Source organism: Podarcis liolepis, assembly GCF_965112155.1.
Source record: "Podarcis liolepis genome assembly, chromosome: 7".
NCBI classification, from domain to species: Eukaryota; Metazoa; Chordata; class Lepidosauria; order Squamata; family Lacertidae; genus Podarcis; species Podarcis liolepis.
Genome location: NC_139561.1, coordinates 53,416,579 through 53,441,915, shown reverse-complemented (window position 1 = coordinate 53,441,915; position 25,337 = coordinate 53,416,579). Strand labels below are relative to the sequence as shown.

Here is a 25,337-nt window from a genome sequence, read left to right as displayed (position 1 = left end):
TTTTGTCTTGTTGTTTTTGTTTTTTAACTACATAGGCAGTGACCAACATCTATGTGGCGAGTTACTCATATGCATAATTATACTGCCTGGTATATATGTATTAATTGATTTGCATGAACAATGGGAAAATAGGCTTCAATACACCCCCATTTGGAAATTCTACCTATAATGAGTAATTAAGAATACCGAACTTGTACAAATACTGTAATTAGAAATCTGCATGCAAGACTGGAAGGGGGGCGCTTATGTGGGGTGACTCTACTACTTCCTCTCTGACTCATAGCTAAGCAAAGAACATGCCCTTTGGATTCTCACTTGCATGAAGCAATTACCAGATGTTGCCTTCCATGTCAAGGAAACAAGTGGCAAGAAGCAAAGCTGAAGTTGGGCTGCCATATGGTTCTAAGGTGCATTTCATTTGTATCCAAATTCAGTTGTGATGTGTCACAAGTGATACCGGTCTTCTGCAGGACTTTAGCTATGGCATTAAAGGGGCGAAAAAACACTATTTTGGGTCAACCATGCTTGAGAGCTGGCATGTTAGTAAATTGGCCAGTCAGATATGGTCTACTAGGCTCTTATTATTGGATCACAGACAAATATTCCATGAAGTCAAAAGCAACCTTATCCATGTAGCCCACCTTTTTGTTGCATCATAGGGATTATACAAGAGCAAGGGAAGGAAGGAGGCCTCTTTGTTCTCCAGCCCTTCCAGAAATGAGCATCATACACTTCGCATTTAGGAACCACCACTCCCTGGCCTGAAACTAAGGTTGGATGAATCTTTTCAGTTTTTCTCAGTTCTTCAAACTTTGCCATTTTGAGTTCAATTTTTGCATCAGTTCGCATTTTTCCTTTTAAAAAAGCCTCATGAAAATACATATACATTTTCATAGAGTTGTCACACAGATGATCCCAAGGAACCAGGGACTACCTAATGAACTGGACACTGCACAACAGATATCAGTCCATGATAACAGAACTGAGGGTAAATGACACAGAGAGATGGTGAACCTTTTCACAAGCCCTATAAAAAAGGGGTTCAGGTTGATCATGCTGAAAACTTCTGACGGAGACCTTATTGTAATTTTATTTTCATAGGCTATTTTAGTGTTCAGTCTTATTGTTTCCAGTCCCAAGCACTCTAAAAGTCAAGCAATTAATAATCTCTGAAGGGCAAGCAACCTGTTTTGTTTGATTAGCCGTTGTTGCACCAGTTTAGAGAAGAACTCTATATTCTTGTATTATTTCCATCCTTGGAGTCACCAACTTTATTTCATGGGCTGGTAATAACATTCCTGTGATCTTAAATGAGAAAGCAGCTCCATAAATGTTTTATGTTGCCCTTTGCACACTGCAGTAGCCCAACGACAGCAAGGTCAGTTAGGCGATATCCAATTAAGCATGTCAGATGTGTGCAGCGCTCCTTTCCCACCACCTGAGAAAGAGGTTTCTTTAATAAGTCCTCTTTCTCTGACTGAATGGTTTTTCAAGGCCTCTGAGAAGGAGTGGGGATATGGGGGCACTGATGCTCCCTCTTCCTCCTGGCCTCTGCAAATCATACCAAGGCCATTAAATTCCCCAGCCACAACAATGTCTCATTCATTTCCCTCACACCTGATCTCTCTAATGAGAATTTGCAAAGAAAAGGCACGCTCTCGGCCCACAGTGAAGAAGAGCTGACTGCTTCTGGTTAGCACTGAAGATCACACCTTAATTGGTATACTTCAAAGCAAGCCAGGAGTGTTTGAAAAACACGGCCTTCTGGATCAAAATAGCTGGGTTTCAATGCAGCTCCTGCCCCTTCTGTTTTTCCATCTAGTTCCGCCATGGAGCCTCAGAGACTGAATTGTCATCGTCTCTTCTTCTGTGAGGTTTCAAATGCCAGCCATAGGAAGGATCCATCAGATTCCCCCCTCCCCCTCTTTTTAATGGGGCATTTACAGGAGACAATTATGGTACGTTGAAATCCCAAACATTAATATGACCAGGCCTGAGCAGTATTCAAATTGTGTGGTTCATTGGAATTCTCTCCTAGAGGATGTTCATTAATTTTATTATTTGTTGCAAAATTAGTGTATTTAGCCTACATCGGGTTGGCATGGAACAGCCAGGCTCAAAACTGGGTTCAGAAAATCAAGCTCCAACCAACCAACCAAAATTGAAAACTAGGTTATGTTCCCAGATATGCTGAATCCCAATGCATCCTGATGTCATGAACTGGCAGGACACCGAGGAAGGGAAAGAGAATGAGGGGTGTAGTCACAGCTGGTGCAAAATGGGACAAGCTGAAGATGGGGGAAAGAAGAAGAAGAAGAAGAGTTTGGATTTGATATCCCGCCTTTCACTCCCCTTCAGGAGTCTCAAAGCGGCTAACAATCTCCTTTCCCTTCCTCCCCCACAACAAACACTCTGTGAGGTGAGTGGGGCTGAGAGACTTCACAGAAGTGTGACTGGCCCAAGGTCACCCAGCAGCTGCATGTGGAGGAGCGGAGACGCGAACCCGGTTACCCAGATTACGTGACTACCGCTCTTAACCACTACACCACACTGGTGTGTGGTTGGGGACTTAGGAGGTGCTCACAGGACATCAGAGGATGTCGAAGGAGCAGCTGACAGCTCACAGGAGCCAGGGGAAGGGAACACATCACCAGAAGCAGAGGTGCCCACATCTCCGCTGACACTGCAGGCTCTGAAGCATCAGGAACAGTGCACTCTAGGAGACTGAGGCAGGCAAGGGAACACAGCCCAGCTCAATAGTTGACCAGGTGGAGATCATGGGGCTCCTTAGGTCTAGGAGGAGGTTTGTGCAGCTGGATGAGGCTCAGGGCAGGGGCGGATCACACGCCTTATCAAGTGGAAAGACACAGTTGCTCAGCTGGAGCAAATCAAGATGTATCAATCAAGATTGGAAGGGATAAAAGGGAAACAAGGCAGAGGCACTGTATCTTCTTAACTTTCTACATTGATGGACCATGGCTTGGCTTCTTCAGGAGCTCCACTAGACTGTGATTTCAGGACTGACCCAGGCTTTCGGATCCTGGATCTTCTGCAGAGGCGGGAACCTGGCCTTACTGTTTGACTTCCGACTTTGCTCACTGTATAGGACCTGGACCAATATTTGACCTTTGGCCCTTGGGACTGTGTGCACCAGTGGGACTTACCTCCAGAGACCAGAGACCAGATCCAACCAGCACTTCAAAAAACTTCCAACTTCTTTATTCATTTGTTAAAGATATTCACAACCCACCCATCACCATAAGATCCCAATACAGAAGAAGACATCTTTCTCCCTCTCACATAGTGGAAGCTGATCCATTAGGGAGAATGGGGCACTATTTGTCATGAGTCCCTTAGAGATGTCCAAGAGATGGTGGTCAGATGAGGAGAAGAAATGAGCAGAGCTAGGAGAATTGGAGGAGACTGACCCAGGGGAAGGTCCTAGTACATTATCTGTATCTCAACTGTGGCTCCCACAGTTGTGTGTTAAGGGACATGTCACACTCAAGCATGTTTTTGTGCCCCATTGAGTCTACTTATTCCTAGGTAAGGATGTCTAGGATTACAGTATAAAGGACACAACAAAGGGTCCTGCAGGGTGAGGGAAAGGGGGTGTCTTCTATGTCTGTGACAGATTGTGAGACATAATGCCTCGACACTGTTGAGAAGGGAAGTCTAGCATAGCCTGGCAATGCCACTCTATGGCTTGCTGCTCCTTTGAACTAGTTAAATGCATCCCTAACTTTTTAAATAGAAAGTACACAAACATTGGCAGTATAATCAGTGAGAAAAGCATCAAATCACATACAGCAAGATCACAGACCCAGGAGGCATTAAGCTTTCATCTAGCTATCCGTTACTACAAAAGAGGACTCTAGCAATTTCTCTTCCTTCAGGGACTGAGATGCCTACAATCATGAGGGAGTAAATGCAAAAGGTTGACAACAACTATCCTTAGGGAAGACAGAAGCACGAAGCAACACTTTGAAATGGTCTTTCCACCCATCTCATACAGAAGTCTTTTTTTTTGTTTATTGCGCATGAAGGAAAAGTGAAGAGGTGTCACAGCTGCTGAAACTGAATTACGCTGATGCCTAAAGTGGAACTGTGAAACTAGATGCATGAACATTTCAAATAGATTTCTAAAATGTGAAGATCGGATCTGAGGCTGAAATTTTATCCTAACACCGGCACTGGAACCTTGCAATCTAAATGTGATTTCAAAATCCAAAATGTGACTGCTGTGAGCTGTGAAATAAACAGGGTAGAGATTGGGTAGAGAGGAGGGCAGGGAGCCCAACTTGAGTCAGTAGCAGGCAGATCCAAGTCACCCTAGGCTTGTCTCTACCTTCTGCCTCCCTGCTGAATTCTACAAGAGGAAAGACTGTGGCTGCTAAGGGCTTGTCCACACTTCCATTTGCCTCTCCACTTTCCTCCAGGGAAACCCCACTCTCTGCTGCTGAATCAAAACAAATTGAAACCAGGTTTTCAGTTGATTGCCAATTGTTCCGATTCAGTGGTAAAGAGTATACAGTGGATGCTCGGGTTGCGAACATGATCCATGTGGGATGCATGTTTGCAACCGGCAGTGTTCGCAGCCCACGTCTGCGCACACGCAGGTTGCGATTTGGTGCTTCTGCGCATGCGCAAAGTGCAATTTAACGCTTCTGCGCATGCGCAACCGCCGAAACCCGGAAGTAACCCGTTCCGGTACTTCTGGGGTTCGGCAGTCCACAACCTGAAAAAAACGAAACCTGAAGCGGCTGTAACCCAAGGTATGACTGTATTTTCCAGGGGAAAGTTGCAGGGCAAATGCAAAACTGCTTGGACCCATGCCTAGGAAGCATGGGACAAGTGGAAAACCATTCGGACCCATACTTTCTAGGCATGAGGCATGCGTGGATGAGCCCTAGGGAAGAGGGAGCTGACACAATCTGACACCCTCCCCCTGGCAGGTTGTAAAAAGGCGGGTAGGTGGGAGTTGGTTGAAGACAGATTGAGGTTGGCTGGCCAGTGCCTCACTATCACTACCAGCCCCCTCTGCAAATATATGTTAAACTACTTTTGGGGGGGTTTCGTTTTATGAAACAGCTATCAAATGCTGGTGCCTGATGCTCTCAGATACTGATCTATGTATATCCACAGCTACACTTCCGATACGCTCAGAAATTGTGCCTGGCTGTCAAAAACAGATGCTGAAGATAAGCTGTCGACTGAATAATCAAGGTACGTTCACTCAGTTCAGACGATGTTTGCCATCAAATTCTGTGGAAGTAAATCTGGGCGTCTGGTTAACTCATTTCAGCTTCAGCAGGAAGTTAGATACTTGTAAGGAATCATAGACTTGTGGGATGTAGAGAATTACAACATAGGAAAAGAAGAATGTAAGAAGAGCCCTGCTGGACCAGAACAAAGCTCTCTCTATCCACAGTGGCCGACCAGATGTTTATGGGAAACTCATAAGCCAGACCTATGAGCCATAGCACTCTGCCTATTTGATTCCCAGCAACTGGTATTCAGAGCATCACTGCTTTTGACACTGATGGTAGGCATAGCTGGTGGTTAGAAAGTCCAACCTAAACCCAGTCTTGAAAGACAAGATTCTCCACAAGCCTGCTCCTCGCACCCCTTCCCCAAACTAGACAAAACCATTTTGCTTGTTTTGTGCCCCCAAGCAGAGGTCCTGTGCAAACAGGGTTGACTTAACAGCCCATGGAATGCTTTGCTTTACTTTCAAGGGGCTCAGACTCGTTTGTGCAGCAAAGCATGTTGGTATTTTTCTTTCAGATTCTTATGAAACTCTGTAAAGATTTGAATGCATGCCAAAATCTGTTCCTTAAATATCAGAGGAGACCACCTCTGCCATTTTCCTAGTGACTAAAAGGCAAGGAGTTGGAAGCGGATATGGTTTCCTTGACTAACAACTTGATGTCCTTTTCTGCCTTCATCATAAAAAAGTTTTCTAGACTTCATGGTATAGATGAAGGATGATTCACCAGTGTTACTCTACTTGCGTGGGCAATTCTCAAGTTGTTTTCCCCCACTAAAGCAGGAATAATTGTGAAAAAATTATTTCTTAACTGTTGATTTGCTTAGCCACAATAAGATGTAGAAAACCTTGAGAAGAAATAAAACTTGAAATGCCAAGCAGAAGAGGACTTAGGGCTCACCCACCCTTCCGTTTGCCCTGCTGCTTTCCCAAGGGGAAAGTTATGCTTTAGTGCTGAATCAGAACAAATTGCAATGGAAATTTCTGTGGATTGCCGTTTGTTCCAATTTTTAGCTAAAGAGCAGGTTTTCTAGGGGAAAGTGGCAGGATGAAGGCAAAACCTCTTGGACCCATGCTTTCTAAGAAGAGTGGACGAGCCCTTAGTAGGGAGTAGTTATGGGTGTATTTTTAAAATTCAAATTCCAGCTAGGAATGCTTCTGAAATTCCCCTCATCCACAGTTTCTCCCTGAATCTTGCTTCCAAACAACAATGTATAGAGATGAGGTGGAGCGGCTGACAGAGTGGTGCAGAGCTAACAACTTGCTCATAAATACAAGGAAGACAAAGGAGCTTGTGGTGGACTTCAGGAGACAGAAGAGCAATGTCCAGCCACTTTTGATTGATGGGGTCTGTGTGGAGAGGGTAACAACGTTCAGATTTTTGGGCATTGAATTACAAGAGGATCTGTCCTGGAGTGTCAACACAAGGGGGCTTGTGAAGAAGGCGCAGCAGAGACTGTACTTTTTGAGAATTCTAAGGAAAAACCATCTTCCGCAGAAACTGCTGCTTGCCTTCTATCACTGTGCCATTGAGAGTGTGCTCACTTATGGCTTATGTGTGTGGTACGGAAGCTGTACTACCCGGGACAGGTTGGGGTTGTGCAGAGTTGTTAAGGCAGCAGAGAGCATTGTTGGCTGCCCACTCTCCACCTTAGAGCAGATTTATGCCACAAGGTGCCATAGGAAGGCACTGGACATAGTAAAAGATCCATCGCATCCTGGTCACTGTCTCTTCGAGCTCCTGCCGTCGGGACGGAGATACAGGACGATGAAGACAAGAACGAGCCGTCTTAAGAACAGCTTCTTCCCCAGAGCGATCTCGGCCCTGAATGGGAAGCCTGGACTTTGAAAGTCATCTAATCTTCCTTGCTGTATTATACTGTATTGTTTTAATTAGTGTTTTTATAGTTGATTGATTTTGTGTGGAGTGCCCTACCTGGGTGGATGGAGCAGCCAAGTAATTTCATTGTCCCTGAGAGGGGGCAATGACAATAAAGATATTATTATTATTATTATTATTATTATTATTATTATTATTATTATTAGGAATTGTCTCTTGTTTCTTGTGATGTTTCTGAATTTTGTACAGAGAGTTGCCATCAACAAGACCAGTGTGTTAAAATGCAATGCAGATACTGTTGGAGGGAGCTGTAGTAGCTATTCTGCTTCTAACTAAAATGGGTATATATGAGACCTAGATGCAAAAGCTGGCTTACAGACATGATTGGCTAAGGTTCCTGTCCATATGGCTCTTCTGCTTCCAGGATGGCTAGGTGAGCTTGTGATCTGGCCCACAATCTTGCCCCATGGATCCACATTCCAGTTTTCATTCTGAAATGTTAGGTCCTTGCAAATGGGCACATATTTTAAAATGTAGCTGCTTCCAGGAAAAGTCTGCTTAATGACAGATCTAATGAAAAATTAATATCCTTAAATTCTAATCATGCCATATTCTGAACGTACGTCTATAAAATTAGATATGTAATTAGACACTGGTGCCTGCTGGTTTATTTTTAAACTTGGATATGCTAGACTCTCTGAGGATGATTTTCCTTTCTGGTGATCAAGTAGAATGATAGACAGCAGATGAGAGCAATAAGTAGGAAGGTATAAGAAAAAGGGGAAAGTGGACAGGACAAGGATATGCAAGAGGCAGAAGCACACAACAGCCCTTAGATAGTAATACTGATTAGCAAAACTAAATATGGTTAGTACTATAGTGTATTGTGACTCGTGCAACTTATATTATGTTGCTTCTGTTGAGAAGGCACAAGGAAGGTGCTTGCAAAGGAGCACCCTGCATGATTGGATCGTCCGATCAACAGGTGTTGAGTGGAAAATTCAGTCATGTCAGGTGCTGCTTTATGGGGCAGGGCCTTGGGCAAGGAGGGAGGGACAGGGGCTGCATGGCAAGGAGGAGAGGCTGGATAGAAATCTGATTATTATCTGAAGGAATCCACTAACCCCACCTTTCCCTAAGAAGACACAGCCAGCCTGGTAGGACCCTTTACTCTTCTCTGAGGCCTCCTCCTCTTCCTCCCTCCCACCTGACATCTGCCTCTCCTTCCTGGGTAGGATTAAGAGCTTGCACAAAAGAACATGAGAAGAGCCTGCTGAATCAGACCAAGGACCCATCCTGTTCTCAGTGGCCAACCAAATGCCTGTGGGACCTCAGCACAAGAGCACTCTCCCCTCTTGTGGTTTCCAGCAACTGATATCCAGACTCTTTTCTTCCTCTAGCTGTGGAGGCAGAGCATAGCCACAGGGGCATAGGAAGGGGGGGTGCGGTGGGTGCAGACCGCCATGGGTGTCATCACTGAGGTGGGTGAGAGTGGCAACAATATGTGTTTTTGAAAAAATAACTCCCGAACCCACCACATGCCACTGCAGTAGCACTCAGGTGATTTCCAGAAACCAGAAGCATTGCTGCCTCCAACTTTGCAGGCAGAGCCCAGCCTTTATGGCTAGTAGCCTTCGACAGCCCTCTCCTCCATGAATCTGCCTAATCCAGAGGCATAGCTAGGTGGGGCAGGGGGCACTGGGTGTCACACCACAGGGCCTGCAGCATGCCTGAGCCACACGACTCTCCTGAAGGGGAGGAGGCGGGCGGACTGCCTGCAAGCTCCATGTTGCTTTTTCGAGCAGCGCAGGGCTTGCGTCTTCCCACCACCTCAGCCGCCCTACAGCTGAGGGGGAGGCTGCGGAGAGGCTCCACGCAGCGCGCCCTGCCTTGGCTCGCCCCACCCTCATGGGCAGCTTGCCCTACCCCTATGAGTGGTTTGCTCCGCCCCCAGCTGCAGGGCACATGCGCCGCCCCGGGCACCCAAGCGGCTAGCAAGGCCACTGCTTAGCCATCATGGCTTGAATTTGTCTGATCCTCTTTTTAAGCCACCCTGGTTGGTGGCCATCACTGCCTCCTAGTTTGGAGTTCTACACTTTAACTATGCGCCCCATGAAGAAGTACTTTATATGTCCTGAATCTTCCAGCCTTGGATGTCGATAAGTTCCACTGTTATGAGGGGGAGAAAACCAGTTTCTCTATCCACTTTTGCCACATCATGCATAATTTTATAAACTTCTATCATGTCCCTTCTCATCTGCCTTTTCTCTAAAAAGTCCCAAACACAGCAACCTTCTCTTCGCAGGGGAGTTCCTCCATCACCACCTGCTTGATCCCAAAATGCTGCCTTTTTCTGAACCTTTCCCAACTCTACAATATCCTTTTTGAGGTGAGGTGAACAGTACTGGAGACGGTATTCCAAATGTAGTCACATGATAGATTTGTATAATGGCAGGTAAAGGAAAAATATAAAGGACCCCTGGATGGTTAAGTCCAGTCAAAAGTGACTATGGGGTGTATCTTGAAATCCTTAATAAATATCTTATTTTTTTAAAAAAGTGACTATGGGGTGTGGCGCTCATTTCACTTTTCAAGCCAAGGGAGCTAGAATTAGTCTACAGACAGCTTTCCAAGTCATGTGACCAGCATGACTAAACAGCCACTGACGCATGGAGGATCGTGATGGAAGCCAAAGCGCACAGAAACGCCATTTACCTTACCGCTGCAGCGGTACCTATTTATCTACTTGCACTGGTGTGCTTTTGAACTGTTAGGTTGGCAGAAGCTGGGACAGAGCAACGGGAGTTCACCCTGTCATGTGGATTCGAACCACCGACCTTCTGATCAGCAAGCCCAAGAGACTCAGTGGTTTAGACCACAGTGCCACCCGCTCGCTTGCATAATGGCATTATAACAGTGGCAGTTTTATTTTCCATTCCTAGTGATCCCTAGCTGCTGCACACTGGTACATAATGAGCCAGCCAAAGCTATTATGCTGACAAAGGAACTGGTTTGGCAAGCTGCTTCTGATACAGTCTCCACTCACAGATACAGTATCCCAAGTCTGGAAGGGGAACCAGGGTTTAATCCAGGCTGCCCCATTCTCCAAACTCATAACGCTATGTTTGTAAGGAGGGGAAAGAGGCTATGACACACATTTTTTTATCTCTTTCAAGTCTCATGATTCACAGACAGGATCATCAATGCATTAAAGTGTTCTCTTGAGATACGGGGTACATCCTTTCGGATCCTTGGAGGTTTTCCATCTCAAAAACCTTCTCTTACAGTCCCCATCGCACTATGAATGGAACTAAAGATAAATAAATCATTCTTTCCCAGTTTAACTATGTGCATTTTTAATATCTTAATGTCAGAAGCAGAATTTGATTTGGGGGCATCTGTCCAATCCCTTGCAGGAAATGAGTTTATGAATTATAAACACCACTATCATTCTATTACCTATTCAGCTGGCAGCCCATGGCAAATGATGCCAGATTGGCCTTGCATGACTAACTCTGATCCAGATGTTTCACTTCCAAAGGAAAAATAATCAAGTGCTCTCTCTGTTTTGGAATATATTTTAAGGTCTTGTTCTTCTGACAGTGCACACTGGAATCATGAGGGAAGGCACTAGAGCAGTAGGTCACTATGGTCACAATATCCTTAACTTGTTTGCAACAAGATCAACACCCCTAAGATGTCGTGGGGCTTAACTAAACCCAGGAGCTGCCTTGAGGCTGAACTTTTATACCAGTCTGTATCTGTATTGAATCTGAAATTGTCCTATGTATGTAATTGCTTTTTTTTTATTGTTTTACTGTTCAACCACTTTGAGATATTTTAGAGGAAGTGATTCAGAAATGGAAATTAATTAACGCTCATTTAGCTCTGTGGGTTTTATTCCTTTGTTGCTGCAAAGTTTCTTTTCCATGTCACTTATGCATGTGTTCGCTGATAATTCTATGCGGCCCCATTTACACCTTAATCATCAATATTTTCAAAAAGATTGCGCGAATAAAATGTATATTTTTGAATGTATTCATGTTTTCTCTCTGTATTTTGGGTTGAGATTTGCATTGCAGCATTCAATGCATTGCAGTCTTCCAACATTGAACATAGTGGTGCTTTCCAAAGAAGGTTGGACTGGGCTGTAGCCTTCGAATAACATGCTGTACTAGGGAATGTGATGTTTTAATATGGGAGTAGGGAACACGACCCAGCCAATGGGCTACATCCTGAGCTCCTCCATCCCCGGACAGGGCTTCAACCACCTGACGTCACCATAAGCCCTATTGCATTATAGGTTAGGGTGGAGCTGCAAATCGTATCCAATGACACCAGCTGGATTAGCATTTAGGCTGTCCTGATTACTGTAAATGGGGTTGAAGCCCTGTCAGTATTTGAGACACTAAAACAGCTGACTAGTGGGGAAGTACAGTTTGGTTCCAGTTTTGCTCTGTGGATTTAGACTCACCCAAGACAGGTGGGTAGAGAGCAAAGTGTGGCATTCAACTATGCCACTCATAGCAGACCCACTGAAATGAGTGAACATGGCTACATTAGATCCATTAATTTCAGTGGGCCTCCTCTGAAGGCTCATTCACCTTTCTCTTGGCCTGCTGCTTTCCCTTGGGAAAACTGCTCTTTAGTGCTCAATCGGAGCAAATGGCAATTCAGGACTTCTCTGGATTGACATTTGCTCCTAGTTAGCACTAAAGAGTGGGTTTTCCCTGGGAAAGGAGGGGGCAAAGAGAAGATTGCTTAGACCTGTGCCAAGAAAGCATAGGTCAAGCGGAAAACCACTAGGACCTATGCTTTCTAAGAATGGGACAAGCAGAAGTATGGACTAGCCCATTATTTTTCAGAGCAATCCCTTGCCACAATGGGGGTACCTATCTCTCATCCCCAAGAATGCCAGAATGATACATAATGATAAAGCAAGGTTTTTGTCATTGCTATTGCTGTTAAATAAAGGGGGAGATAATAAATAAATGTTGACTAACATGTATGTAAAGGTAAGACCGCCTGTGGAAAACCCTTACCCCCCCTTTTTTTTTTAAAAAAAAAGCTTAGTTCAATCTTTGGGGTGTTTTGCCCCACTCCTGAAACTTGCAAAATTTAGCTGAGCTGAGTACTTCAGTGCAGTATTCTATTAAACGCATGTTCAGTTAGTTTCTTACAGCTGAGATACAGAGATTATTTCATTTTGGGGAAAAGGGTAAAGAATGGGAAAGACTGTCACTCAGGCTATTCATGGCAGATGCCATCACAAGAGGGGGTGACAGCTGGCCAGAGACAAGAAAGAATGCATTGGAGATGGTGGCACAGACAGAGCCGGTCTTCCAAGCAAAGAGCAAATGACAGATTGTGCAAGTCCAGAGATGAAAAGCAGGTGAACGGATTTAATTCTCCCTCCTTAACATAACACAGCAGGAGTCAAAGTGGACACAGAATTCCATTTAGAATATAAAAGCCTTTGCCAAAAACACACACACACACAAAACCCTACCGCATAAAACCTGAGCTCTTTGGAGTTGGCTAAAGATTGGACAAGGAAGAAATACAGTTCAGTCTGCATTTAAAGAATAACCTATTTATTTGGCACTTTCAAAACAACACGTGAACCGAAACACAGGCATTCTTCTCAATCTGCACCACTCAGAATTTTGCAATGCAATCATCCAGTCAAGTAATGAGTACAAAAATGCATGCAGTAAAGTAAATTGCACATAAAAATGCATGTATTTGTGAAAATAACATACCAAATGCTTTATATTAGGAAAAATTGCTTGCAAAAATAGCATGGTAATGAAAGCTGCATACAAAAAAGTGTATGTATTTGGAGAAATTTCCAGAAGAATGCAGACAAATTTTAATGAGGGCTATAAATACATAAATAAATAGTTCAACAACAGATGCGGAAATGTGGAGAACTGAACTTAAGATTGGAAAAATGAGAAACTGACATTGATAGATTATTCCATCCCTACCCATAGCAGTGTCAGCAATAGAAAGAGATGTGCACCCTGTTAGTCACTGAGCAGGTAGGTAGTCTATCACTCAAACAGTGGGATGCATAAACAAACCTTCATACTGATAAAAAAGGTATGAAGTTTGAATATCACCCTCTTCTCCCACTCTGTGGTTCTCTGCCACTCTGTGTAGGCTCCTAAATATGAGCCTAAGAAACAAAGCATGTACACACAACCACAAAAAGAAAATGAAGAGGTGTGTCCCTGTCAGTGTGTGCTATGCATGCGGATTACAAGATGTTTTATATGCCCCAGCAGAATTTATGGGGCCCCACACAGAGAGCATTTCTGGATATGTTCCTGCTTGTGTTTTACAGATAATAGTCCTATTCCCACATGGCAAGCCACTTTGGAAAACAAGGGGTATCTCAAAAGCAGCTGATGGAGGAGCTAGTGGGGAGAGCAGTTGCTGCAGCATAAGAAAAAATAAAATGAAAACGAAAATCACACTGATTGTACCCTTCAGAGTCCTAAATATTTTGGCTGTACATGCTCCAGTTTGGTGCCCAGTTCAGCACCTTGGATCCAACAGGTTCTGACCCAGGACAACCTGGAACTGATATGAGAGAGTCCAGACCCTAAACTGAAACTTGTGCAATCCTAACTATTTAATTAGGGTTTTAAACCCAATTAAACATGTGATTGGCATGAGGACAAGGAGGACAAGCAGACAGAGACTCTTGCCTGTGACTCCTTCTTCCTCTCCCTGCACAAGAATGTTGAATTAGGTGTTTAAACCCCAAATAAACATGTGGTCAGTAAGTGGTGTGGTGGGGAGACAAACAAGAGTCTCTGCTTCTGTCTTCTTCCCTCCCTCTCCTCATCAACAACTGGGTGTTTATTCAGGGTTTAAACTCCCAATTCAACATGCAGTCACCCAACTGCCTCGTTTTTGACAATCCCCAATCATTATTGGCGGATCTGAGCCCATTAGGGACAACCCACTACAGGCAACTCTCAGTTTGACCTCGATTCAGTTCAGGATCTGGGATTTGTCTGGCACAGTCCTACTAAGCATGACCTTGTGGCTCTAGTATGTAATCATACGTATGTCAAGAACACAGAGGCAACTGTAGAGTACCTGAAAGGAGGGAGAGAAATTTATCCCCTTCCAATGCCTGGTTCACTGCTAGAGCTGTGAACCAGATGCCAGGAGTACTGGGAACTGTGATTTTCCCATACATTTAGTAGAACTAGGGAAATGTTTTTTTCCAGAGTCCCTGACATACAGTCCTAATAGTCAGGTGCTGGTAGGTGGATGAAGAGATTTACCTCTCCTCTTCTAGCTTACCAATGCTCAAGTAGCAAGAAGGATAAGGAAGTGGATTGTTGGAAGGGGGGCTAAGGCTGAGAGTAATGGCTCTCTGAAGAAGAAGAAAAGTTCCACTAGGTTCTCTTTTGATGCAAGGATACAAGCAAGCAAGCAATGTTTGACTTTCTAAGCCAGGAAATGTGAGTTTTGATAACATTCAGTCACATCTTCCCATCTCCCTCCCTCCCTCCCTCCCCATCCTCTCTCTCTTCATATTTTCTAGTGCGCAGCTCAGTTGGAAACAAAAATTTCCTAGCACCTCACTGACATACATCTACAGATTCCACAACAGGAATGAAAGTGCCAACACCTTGTCTCCCTAATATTATGACAATTCAGCTTTTCACAACAGATGTTCTGGCTGGTTAGCAATCAGCTAAAAGCTGAGGAAATATTAACAGGCTTTTTGCTTTGTTGTGTGAAATGCTCATTATCCAAACTGTCTGGCTGTGTGTACCCATCACTGATGTTTAACAGACAGAAATGCACACTGGGCTTAAGCAATTTGCCCAAAATGAAATGGCATCAGTAGGACAACAGAATTCAGTTCCATGACTGCTCTGCTACCAACTCACTCAATGGATCATCCTTAATGGTCAACTCAACAAATCCGATATATCCTCTCTACTACGACTCTTAAGTAATCCATGCAAGAGACATTCAGGGATGGATGCACTAAATCCATATACGCAAGCTTGACTTTGCAAACCCATTTTAATTCAAAGTGCCTAGCAGCTGCATACAGAGTCTATTAAGTAATGGCTCACTGCATAGAACTTGCTTTTCCCTCACTCCAGTTTTAACTTTATTTCACCCCCACAGGTCTGACGAGCACAACATGCAAAGGCTTTTAAGAGGCTGGCTGTGTTTTAACACTTTGCCTTCTTACTTGTTAACATGCAGCCATAATTTGTCAGCTTGAATTATATTTTACAGGTCACTAGTTATAATTGCATGGAAAAGAAAGCATCACTGCATGTCAACAACATTAGAGCAACGATTGCGCCCACCAAAAGTCAGGATAAGTATGTTGCAGAATAGGAGTCCAATAAAGCTAAGGGTTCCTTTAGAAAGCAATAACTCTCAGGTACTCCTCAGTGAGGAAAACTGTGTGGTGCCTGCTTGCACAACATTCTTCTTAACACAGCAACTCAGAACACAGCAACTGTTCCATCATCACCTTACACAAAGACTGTCTCCATCATTGAGGACTGTGATATACTAGTAGTTTGTACAGCATGTATAAGTGGCAGACACCAATGGTTGTAACACAAAGAACCTGTCCACTCCAGTTGATCAACTGCCAAACCATTTGCAATTTCTTTCAAAGATTCCAGATCAAGGATTTGTGAAGCCACTTTAATGAAAATGAATACAGGGTGTCTGCTAGCTACAAGAATACCCACCCGCTTAGATGGCAGTTGGAGAATTACAGTCTGAGCTTAGACTGCAGTGAGTGGTCACCCACCTGACAATCAACCGATTTCACATCAGATGATGAGCCTCTTTGAAGCTGTGCTCCCAGGGTGCCTTCACAGAGGCTTGTTCCAGGATCATAAAGAAATTTGCACTGAAAGCCTGCTAAAATGGAGGGAGTGTTCAGAAAGGGATTTGCACTGAAATCCTTTCCTGCTCCTGGGACAAGGCATGCTGGCACTGCCTATCAGTTGATCAGGCTCAGCTGATGGGCAGTGAGAGTGCACCTTGCCCTAGAAAATGAAGGACTGGAAGTTCACTACATCAGTACCTGTCCTGAAGCCAGAGGTGTAGTGGTCATGGGTGGAGGGGGTCAAAGACCCATTACTATTTCTGCAGCAAGGTCTCTGTCTCCAGCATCTAGAGCTGCCCAATCAGCATGAATGAGAGCTTTTTAGCCACTGAGAAGTCTGCTCATCCTTTGTGCTGATTAGATGCAGTCAGAGTGAAAGGAAGTATGTCAGTCACCAAGGACTGGCTCCTAGGATCACCCTGGGGAAATCATGCAAGAAGAACACCAAGGAAGAGTTGGTCTGTATGCTCCAAAGCTAAGCATTTAGGAACACTGAAAACACAAGGTGCTTCAGTGTCAAGAGAATGGTGTGTGGGTTCTATTATGTACAGTAGAACTTCAAGAAAACACAATTTCTTCAAATCAACAGAAGATCTTGAAATACTCCAAATCATTTGCCCAGGTACATGCACAGAAAATAGTAGATTGAGCTGAAAGGCAACACATGGTGATCTTCATTGATTGTTGCAATGCATCCCAGATTAATATTGTATAATTATAAGATTATTGTATAAGCTTTGAAGGGGGCAGGGCTGTGAGCAGGTATGGCTGTGACTATCATGAAGGGACCCTGTACTTCTGAATTTGCTACTGTACTACTGCTCACACTTGATGCCATATATCACGTCTGGTCTGGGGCAAGTGGATGTGGTTTGGCAGGAACAGCCTGATGGGCCAAAGTGAGATCCATAGCAGCCCAACAGTTGACCCACAGGCTGGAGATTCTCCAGTCTTGGCCTAGAGGGGGGATGCTGTCTTCAAAACAGATTGGTTGTGCACCAGTAACCTACACAGCAAGCCCATGTATGTCAGACACCTAATGAATAGGTACTGTTGTAGTCTTCGTGGGGGAAATGCAAGTTTTCAAGTGGGCAGAGCTTTTCAGAGTTCGGCTTCCAATTTAGCACAGACAAAAGACAGAACCTTCTGCCCCCATAAAAAGAACATCTACATGCAGCTGAAGACATTTTGTGGGAGAAAATATACAACTCTCCAATTATATAACCATAAAACACACAGCTGCGATTTATTTTTAAATGTGAGGGAGTGAGGGAAAGTTTCCTTCTTACTTGCATTTATATAAGGCAGCCTTCACCAGCCCAGCTGGCTGGCTGGGACTGATGGGAGTTGTAGTCCAAAACATCTTAAGTTCACCAAGTTGTGGAAAGCTGATGTAATGACTCCTTTTATCATCTGTAACTCTCTGAAAACTCTCCTTTGAACCATCAGTAGCAAGCTGGGCTGCTACATAGCAACTCAAGGGCTGATTCAGCAGCATAGTACATGAGTGCATCCTCCTTCACCCATCTCCTCTAATCTCTGCCTCTCTTCCACTGCCAATTTTGTGGGATGGGTTTTAATGGATAGGAGAGGATATATTAATTGCAATTTATCCCTCCAGGTGCCCGGGAGGGGGGGGGGTTGGACAGTGTTTCAAAATCTGGAGATGGATTTGCAAGTAGTGCAGAATCACCTGTCCTGTATGTTCCGTCCATTCTTTTCAAGGAACTTCAACTGCTACCTTCAAGCCTGGTTCCCCTTGGAAGCTGCCATGTACAGAGTTAGACTACTGGTCCATCTAGCTCAGTACTGTCTGTACCTGGTGACTTTTCTCAGCCCCCTTCCTTCCTGGGTGGCTTTCCAGAGGCTAAATGCCAACAGCTGGTGGCGACAGAGGCAAAAAGTGGGTGGGGCCATTAATGTAAATGTTTACCTTTCTCCAATAGGATAGTTTCTGCATATGCTCATGCACTCCCTCTACCCTCCATCCAATCAAGAGACATTGTCAGAGTTCAAGGACCCAATCCAGCCACAGTATGAAGGAGGACCAGGGAGGGGTATGGCCTGGAGAAAGGGGCGTGGCTTGGGAGGGTACCGAGGACTAGATAGATAAGGCTTGGAGGGCTGCATTTGGCCTGACCTTCCACACCTCTGGTCACCACTGATTATGTACTGAACGGTAGTAACTCCTAAAAGAGTCCAGGATGACAGAGAGCTCGGGTGATACCCAATGAAGTCAATCCATGAGTAGAACGACTTCTGCTTGTGCAAAGGAACTTTCCTTCCCACTCCCCGCCCCTTGCACTCCAAAACCTGCTTCAGAGAGTTGGGGGAACTTCCAAGGCAGATTTTTGGGGTTCTAGTGGGGAAGTTCTGTTGCACAACTGGAAGTTGTTCCGTGATTTCGTTGGATATAACGAAATGTTTTGATGGAATGTTGTCTTCCTCAAGGTCAATCATTCTGAGTTCCATCTGTCATAGCATTGCCTTTGTATGTTTAACAAGGACCCAGAATAATTAGGCCCAAGTTTTTCAAAGAAAAGAATTGTGGCTGTGATAGTAGCTGACTATCACTGATGCAAAGTTTGGGTTTTAGCTGTAGCTGCAAAGGACATTTCAGTCTTTCTCCCACCAGGGTGTATAAGGAGCACCTGCTGACCTGCAGCAGCATAGTTGTGTAATGGGAACTTCATTTGCATCCTTTCCCCAGGAGGTAACACAGAGCAGGTAACTCCTATGAAATCCAGTGGACTCATATGGGAAGACGATTTATACATTTGCACAGCTGTGTGGAACATAGATGTGCAAATGTATAAATACCACATAGATGTGAATTGCATTGGCAAAACTTTTCCACCAAGCCTGCCACAGGGGAAGGTCCTTAGCACAGTGAGAGAACACATGTTTTTCACACAGAAGGCTCCAGGTTCAATCCCTGGAATCCCCTGTAAAGGACATATATCATTTAATTTTACAAGCAAATGAATACAAGCACACAGCCACACTCATCAGTAAGACGACTTACCATTTTTGTCAGCTCGTCTGAAGATCTAGAATCAAAGAAAGGCACAGTTTTAATATTTTGTAATAGCTTGGCTGTTACAAATCAAACACAAATATATATCTTTCGCTTAGAGACAGAATCACACAGAGACAGAGGTGCAGGTCTTGTTCTGTGGTTACTTTAAACTTTTGCAGGGAGCAGGGGAATGTAACAGGGCAAGCCAGATAGTATGGAGCTTGCAGCAATTTCCCAATAAAAATTCTCTGTCTCCCTCTCTCTCTGCCCCCTGCCAGATGCTACTTGTCAGCAACTGGACCTAGGTATATTTCCCCTGGTTCACACAGTAAAAGGCAGGCACTGGGCATGGTGTTCCCAGCCTCCTCCCCATAAGGTGTGCTGCTGCACCTACATGTAAGTAAATTTATTTGCATGAAAACATCCCAGCTTGAGGCTCTAAGTGGCATATTTGTCCTTCAATGTGCCTTTGTGGCTCTTTTAGCAGGTGCACTGCAGACATTCCAGAGCATTGCAGAAGCAAATGAGGGGCAATGAGCGATCAGGGAGAACTCAAAAGTTGTAGCAAATATAAGCTAATTGCACCGGAGGGGTTCTGTCACATACATTGCATCCCCAAATTTGTTGGAAAACACATTCACAGAGCAAGAGTGGAAGAAAGGGAGAAGCAGCCTTACATAAGAATACAGGTCTGAGCCCAGGGGAGAGAGAACCTTAAGGCAGGAAGCAAGGGCAGTATCGCCAATGAAATACAGTGGAATGATATTTGATATTCTGGCATAAAAAGAGGTTGTCAGCAAGCAGATTTCCATGATCTTGCACTGCTTGTATAATTAATGTACAGTAGTAAAGAAAGAGACGTCGGCTCACTCTGCGTGGGAAGGAGATAAATTTAGATCAAAGCAAAAGCAGCAGAGAGAAGAGGGGGAATACATAACAACAGAAGACATCTTGCTGCAAATCAGGGAGGAGAAAGAAGGGAGGCGAGTGCAGCAAAATCTGGAGGAGAGATTTGAAAAGTGGTTGGTGCAATTTGACAATTAAGGCTTGGGTTACCTTTTATTTTTTTTAAGAAAAGAAAACCCAACAGCATACCTGCACAGTGACTGTGTTTCCCAACCACCTCCCCACAACAAAGGTTCTGTGTCCTTGGCATCTATACGGCAGGCAGACATTCAACAGGAAAGAACTCAACATGAGTTGGTGCCACTTGGTACATTTCAGGGAATGGCCAGACACAGGGGAAGGAGCAGTCATCATGGCGATGCAGTGCTGACTCCAGGTTTTTGGGGGCTTGAGCAATATGCTCTCAGTGGATTCCCTCCTTGAATGTGCTTGGCATTTCCTCCTCACCACTCTTGCCACTGCTCACTCACCTGACTCACTGACCCTTGGCTCACTGGCAGAGCATCCGTTTTGTGTGCAGAAGGTGCCAGGTTCAATCCCTGGCATCTCTTGTTAAGGCCAGGAAAGACTCCCTGCCTGAAATCTGGGGGAGCTGCTGTCTGTCAGTGTAGACAATACTGAGCTTCACACACTGAGTCACTTTGCCTGGCTGCAATATGTTCCTGAACTCTGACAATACCTCTTGCTTCCCTGGGTGAAGAGGAGTTTGTGTGTAGAAACTGGTGTGCCATACAGAGGTAAAAGGAATGCAGCCCCATGGTGAAAAGGTTTCCGCAGCTCTGCCGTAATTAGTTTTAATGACTCTTATGTCCCACTGTCCCTGTGAAAATTTTGTGCAGTCCAATATAAAGCCATCAAGACACCATGAGGGACTTGGGTGGTTACAAAAATTGCATATGGCAAGTCACATGCTTCTATGGCACAGCAGTGGAATTCTCTCTCTCCTGAACTCATTCTCTTCCAAAGAAGAAACTTGATTAAACATATACAAAAGCTGCTGTTATTTCCAGGAAGCGAACAAAAGGGTGTTGTAAAAGAAGAAGAAAAGAAAAGGTTTTATTCAGCCAGAGAACAACATTCTCTATTTTCTAGGTCATAACTCAAAGCATTCAAAGGTAACAATGGTTCAGTAATAAAAATGGTTGTAGGAATGGATTGAACTGGAAAACGTTTGATTCAAAAAAATATTGCTTGAGCAATACTATCACAGGCATGGATAAGTCAATTTGATTTGATTTCAGTCTCTCAACAAAGAAATAGACTCCAACTGATGCTCAAATCCGGGTGAAGTCAGTTTCAAAAGAAAAGAGAGAAAACTGATAAAACGCCACATTTCAGCAGATCCACCATTGAAAGTCCATTGCTGAAAGGGCAGCCCATGGCTAAGCTTTACAAATCATAGCTGAATTATAAAGTTTTGTGTTGAGATATAATTTAATTTCACATCCGAAAGGCTAGTTTCCTGCATGAAAGATGGATTGAATGGAATGTGCAACAGAGGAGGGAAAACTAGAGAGTTTCATTGAAGGAAATACTGTGCTCGTGGTTACAGCAGCCTTCTCCATCCCTGTGCCCTCCCACTGTTTGGGACTGCAACTCCCATCAGTTGGGGCTGATGGGAGTTGTATTGCAAAACAGCTGGAGATCAGCAGGTTGGTGAAGGCTGTCATACAGGGTCCTAGTCCTCCACTGTTTACATCTTTATTTTTATCCCTCTCATGCTCCCAGCAGGAGCCCAACACTAATAAATGCAATACAAATAAAATTATACAGGACTTCACCATGCCATTAACAAGCTAAAATGCATACAGTTTTGAAACTGCAGTCTAAGAGTTGAATGGTACTTTAACACCATACTACCAAAAAGGTTATGAAAGAATGTAAACATATCCTTGAATTAGCTGGCCATCCTTGCATTTTGACCCTAAATGCTAGACAGTCACTGTAATTACAGTGACTCAATGTAGGAACTAATGGATTGCACAAGTGGTCATACAGGGAAGCAGTTTGGAGTAACATCAAGGAAGGAAAAGAATCCAGAACTGGAGGAATTTCAGATGAACACTGACATCCGTTGAATGCTGCTCTCCTGCACCCATATGTGGGGGAGGGTTTTGACTGTGTAGTGTTTACATGAAAAGCCAATAAAGGAAAATTAAACCACCATCACCCAAATATTGACATGGGATCACATCCAACTAAGTTTGTAGACCCACAGAAGTTAATGGACCTAAGTTAGCGATGTTCATAATTTTCAATGAGTCTACCCTGAGTAGGGCTAAACATTTGCAACCCATAATTGCAAATTTCCTTTAGTTCTTGCTCCAGTCTACATTATTTGCAATGTTTGCAGCAGTGAACTGTTGTTTTTTTACCATGCTTTTTATTGGATTATTACTACAACACATGCACACCACACTTAAAAAACTACAAATACAAACAAACTAAAAAGAAAATCTAAACAAACTAAAAAGAACATGCACAATAACTGATAAACATATAGCCATAAGTCCTCAAATTTCTGCGCTTGGACCTATGTTATCTTATTATCTATATCCAATTGTTATTATATTCTAATAGACTTCCTTCCTCCCCATCGTGGGTCAGATTTCATACTTAATAAACTGTTTCTTTCTCATTTTGTATTCCTGCCTTTACTGCAAGTCCTCAGCAGTGAACTGTTTTAGCCAGTGATCCTGTGGGGCTTTTGTAGAAACCATGGAGAATGTCCTCACACCACAGCAGTGGGGGAGTTCTTTTTCTTGACATGCCATGTTCACCGCAGCCTAAAGAGCATTGCTGCTGTATCAGGCTAGACCTAGTCTAGCATTCAAGAAGGACACTGACAAACTGGAACGTGTCCAGAGGAGGGCAACCAAAATGGTCAAAGGCCTGGAAACGATGCCTTATGAGGAACGGTTAAGGGAGCTGGGCATGTTTAGCCTGGAGAAGAGGAGGTTAAGGGGTGATATGATAGCCATGTTCAAATATATAAAAGGATGTCACATAGCGGAGGGAGAAAGGTTGTTTTCTGCTGCTCCAGAGAAGCGGACACGGAGCAATGGATCCAAACTACAAGAAAGAAGATTCCACCTAAACATTAGGAAGAACTGCCTGACAGTAAGAGCTGTTCGACAGTGGAATTTGCTGCCAAGGAGTGTGGTGGAGTCTCCTTCTTTGGAGGTCTTTAAGCAGAGGCTTGACAACCATATGTCAGGAGTGCTCTGATGGTGTTTCCTGCTTGACAGGGGGTTGGACTCGATGGCCCTTGTGGTCTCTTCCAACTCTATGATTCTATGATTCTATGATCTTGTTCTCACACTGGCCAACCAGATGCCCTCATGGAAAACCCATAAGCAGGACCTGAGCACAAGAACACTCTCCCCTCCAGTGGTTTCCAGCAACTGGCACCCAAAGACATTGCTGCATCCATCAGGGGCTATAGGAGAAACCAGGTCATGCAGTGTGTAGAGTGGCCTGTGCACATCTAATCCATGCAGGCATGTTGTAGATGGGCATCAGAGCATCTGCACACACACACATGCACGAACGCTCGCACACATTCAGTCAAACTGTCTGCAAAGGGATAAAGCAAATTGGGACTCCAAAATCCAGGGAGGGCATTTGGACGAGGAGAATTTCAAATGTACCCCTTTATAATAAAATGGAACTTTTGACCAACAGCATCAAAAATGTATACGTGTGGGAGAGAACAGCAGCAAATTTAACTGCAAAGCTGAGCAAATATGCAGCTTTTCTGAAAGTCCTGGGAGAAGAGGAAATCTTGATTTAGACCAGATTTAGACCAGTTAGCTAAATCTAAGTTTCTACCAGTGTTGTCAGGTGTCAACACCTCCCAGGCAAAAAGCACGTCGGTGTTGATTGGACTAATTTTGCTGTTCAGAGAGGGAATGTGGCATGCTAGGGGGGCTACTTCTGGAGACCAGACAAGTAAGCAGCATTTCATCAGCAAGGGCTCAACAACTCTCCTTCAGTCACCATTCCTGCAATGGAGGGTTAGGGAGCCACAGACCTGCAGGTCATGTGTGGCCCTCAGACTCTCCCCAGGATATGCCTATCTCAAGTACTTTTGCCTGGCTAGAATGTGCTTGAATGGAGTGAGCGAGTGGATGTGTAGAAACCTCTGTAGCTAGAATGTACAGTACCTGTTGCCTCACTCATTTCTTGCCTCTGGCCAGCCTATCAATGTCATGCTTTCCGCAACAGAATGCGGCCCTCAGGCTGAAGTCATTTCCCTCCCCCTTCTGCAGAGGGAAACATGGAGCTTCCTCAGCTCTGCTCAGCAGAGTCAAGCAAAGTAACTTCACCAAGGTCAGAAAGCAAAAGCAATGAGTGAATGATGTGGTGCTCTGTTCCATGTGGGTAAACTCACTGGATTTCACCGGCAGGGCCAGGGCTAGGACAGGGATGGAGTGTGGCCCTCCAGATCTCCCATCATCTCTGGCCACTGACTAAGGTGGCTGAGGCTGATGGGAGTTGGAGTCTATCCAACAACATCTGAAAGGCCATGGCTTCTGTGGGCTACGACAACAGTGAGAAGGTACAAACCTTGATGATAACGCAACCTATAAATTCTCTCCCTCTCTTATTTATTTTATTATCATTATTATTAAACATTTGACAATAGAAGAAGAAGAAGAAGAAGAAGAAGAAGAAGAAGAAGAAGAAGAAGAAGTAGTTCTGCACACATTAAAAAACACAACAGAACTTGCCCAGAGTTGTGCAATTTGAGTTGAGTTGATGGATTATTCCAAAATGGCTAAAATGACCGGAAGAACCAGAAATCAGAAAGACCAAAATTTTAATAAGGAATGGGGGAAATGTATAACTTATCTTAAAGACCATTGTAAACAGTTACTATCATTAGTAGGACTGGAATATCACTTGTAGTTTCATGGTGATTTTTGGATACAATGGAGAGATAAAAGATTTGGATTATTATAAAAGAAGCAGGAGGAAATGATTAACAATAGGACCCACAAAGGGGAGAAGGGAAGTCCAAAAAATTCCTTGGAATCTTGTTTTTATGTTGTATGTTGGACATGTGACTGTAAATTTTTTATCCGAAAAACCAAATAAATTTATTTAAAAAAGAAAAAAGAAAATGGTTAGGAAGCTGTCGTATGCTGAGTCAGACCACTAGTCCATCTAGTTCAGTACTGTCTGCACGGGCTGGCAGCAACTCTTCTGGATTTCAGGCAGGGGACATTCCCAGCCCTTCCTGGAGATGCAAGGTATTGAGCCTGGGACCACCTGTGTGCAAAGTACATGTGCTATCATGAAGCTGCTGTCCTTCCCCATCAGACACACACATATAGACACTCATATATTTCCCCTCCAATGAGGCAAATAGCAGTTTGGGGTGTGTGTGTGTGTGATTTCAGTGGGG

The 25,337-nt window shown here is 44.1% G+C and overlaps 1 protein-coding gene across 1 annotated transcript in view; it reads right to left on the bottom strand.

The window, feature by feature from the left end:
• NECAB2 (N-terminal EF-hand calcium binding protein 2) overlaps positions 1-25,337 on the bottom strand; it is a 141,223-nt gene that overhangs the window by 108,258 nt on the left and 7,628 nt on the right. The window contains exon 2 of the mRNA XM_083515094.1: positions 19,028-19,052. Coding sequence (XP_083371220.1) covers positions 19,028-19,052 — 25 coding nt within the window. The remainder of the gene's footprint in view (positions 1-19,027; positions 19,053-25,337) is intronic.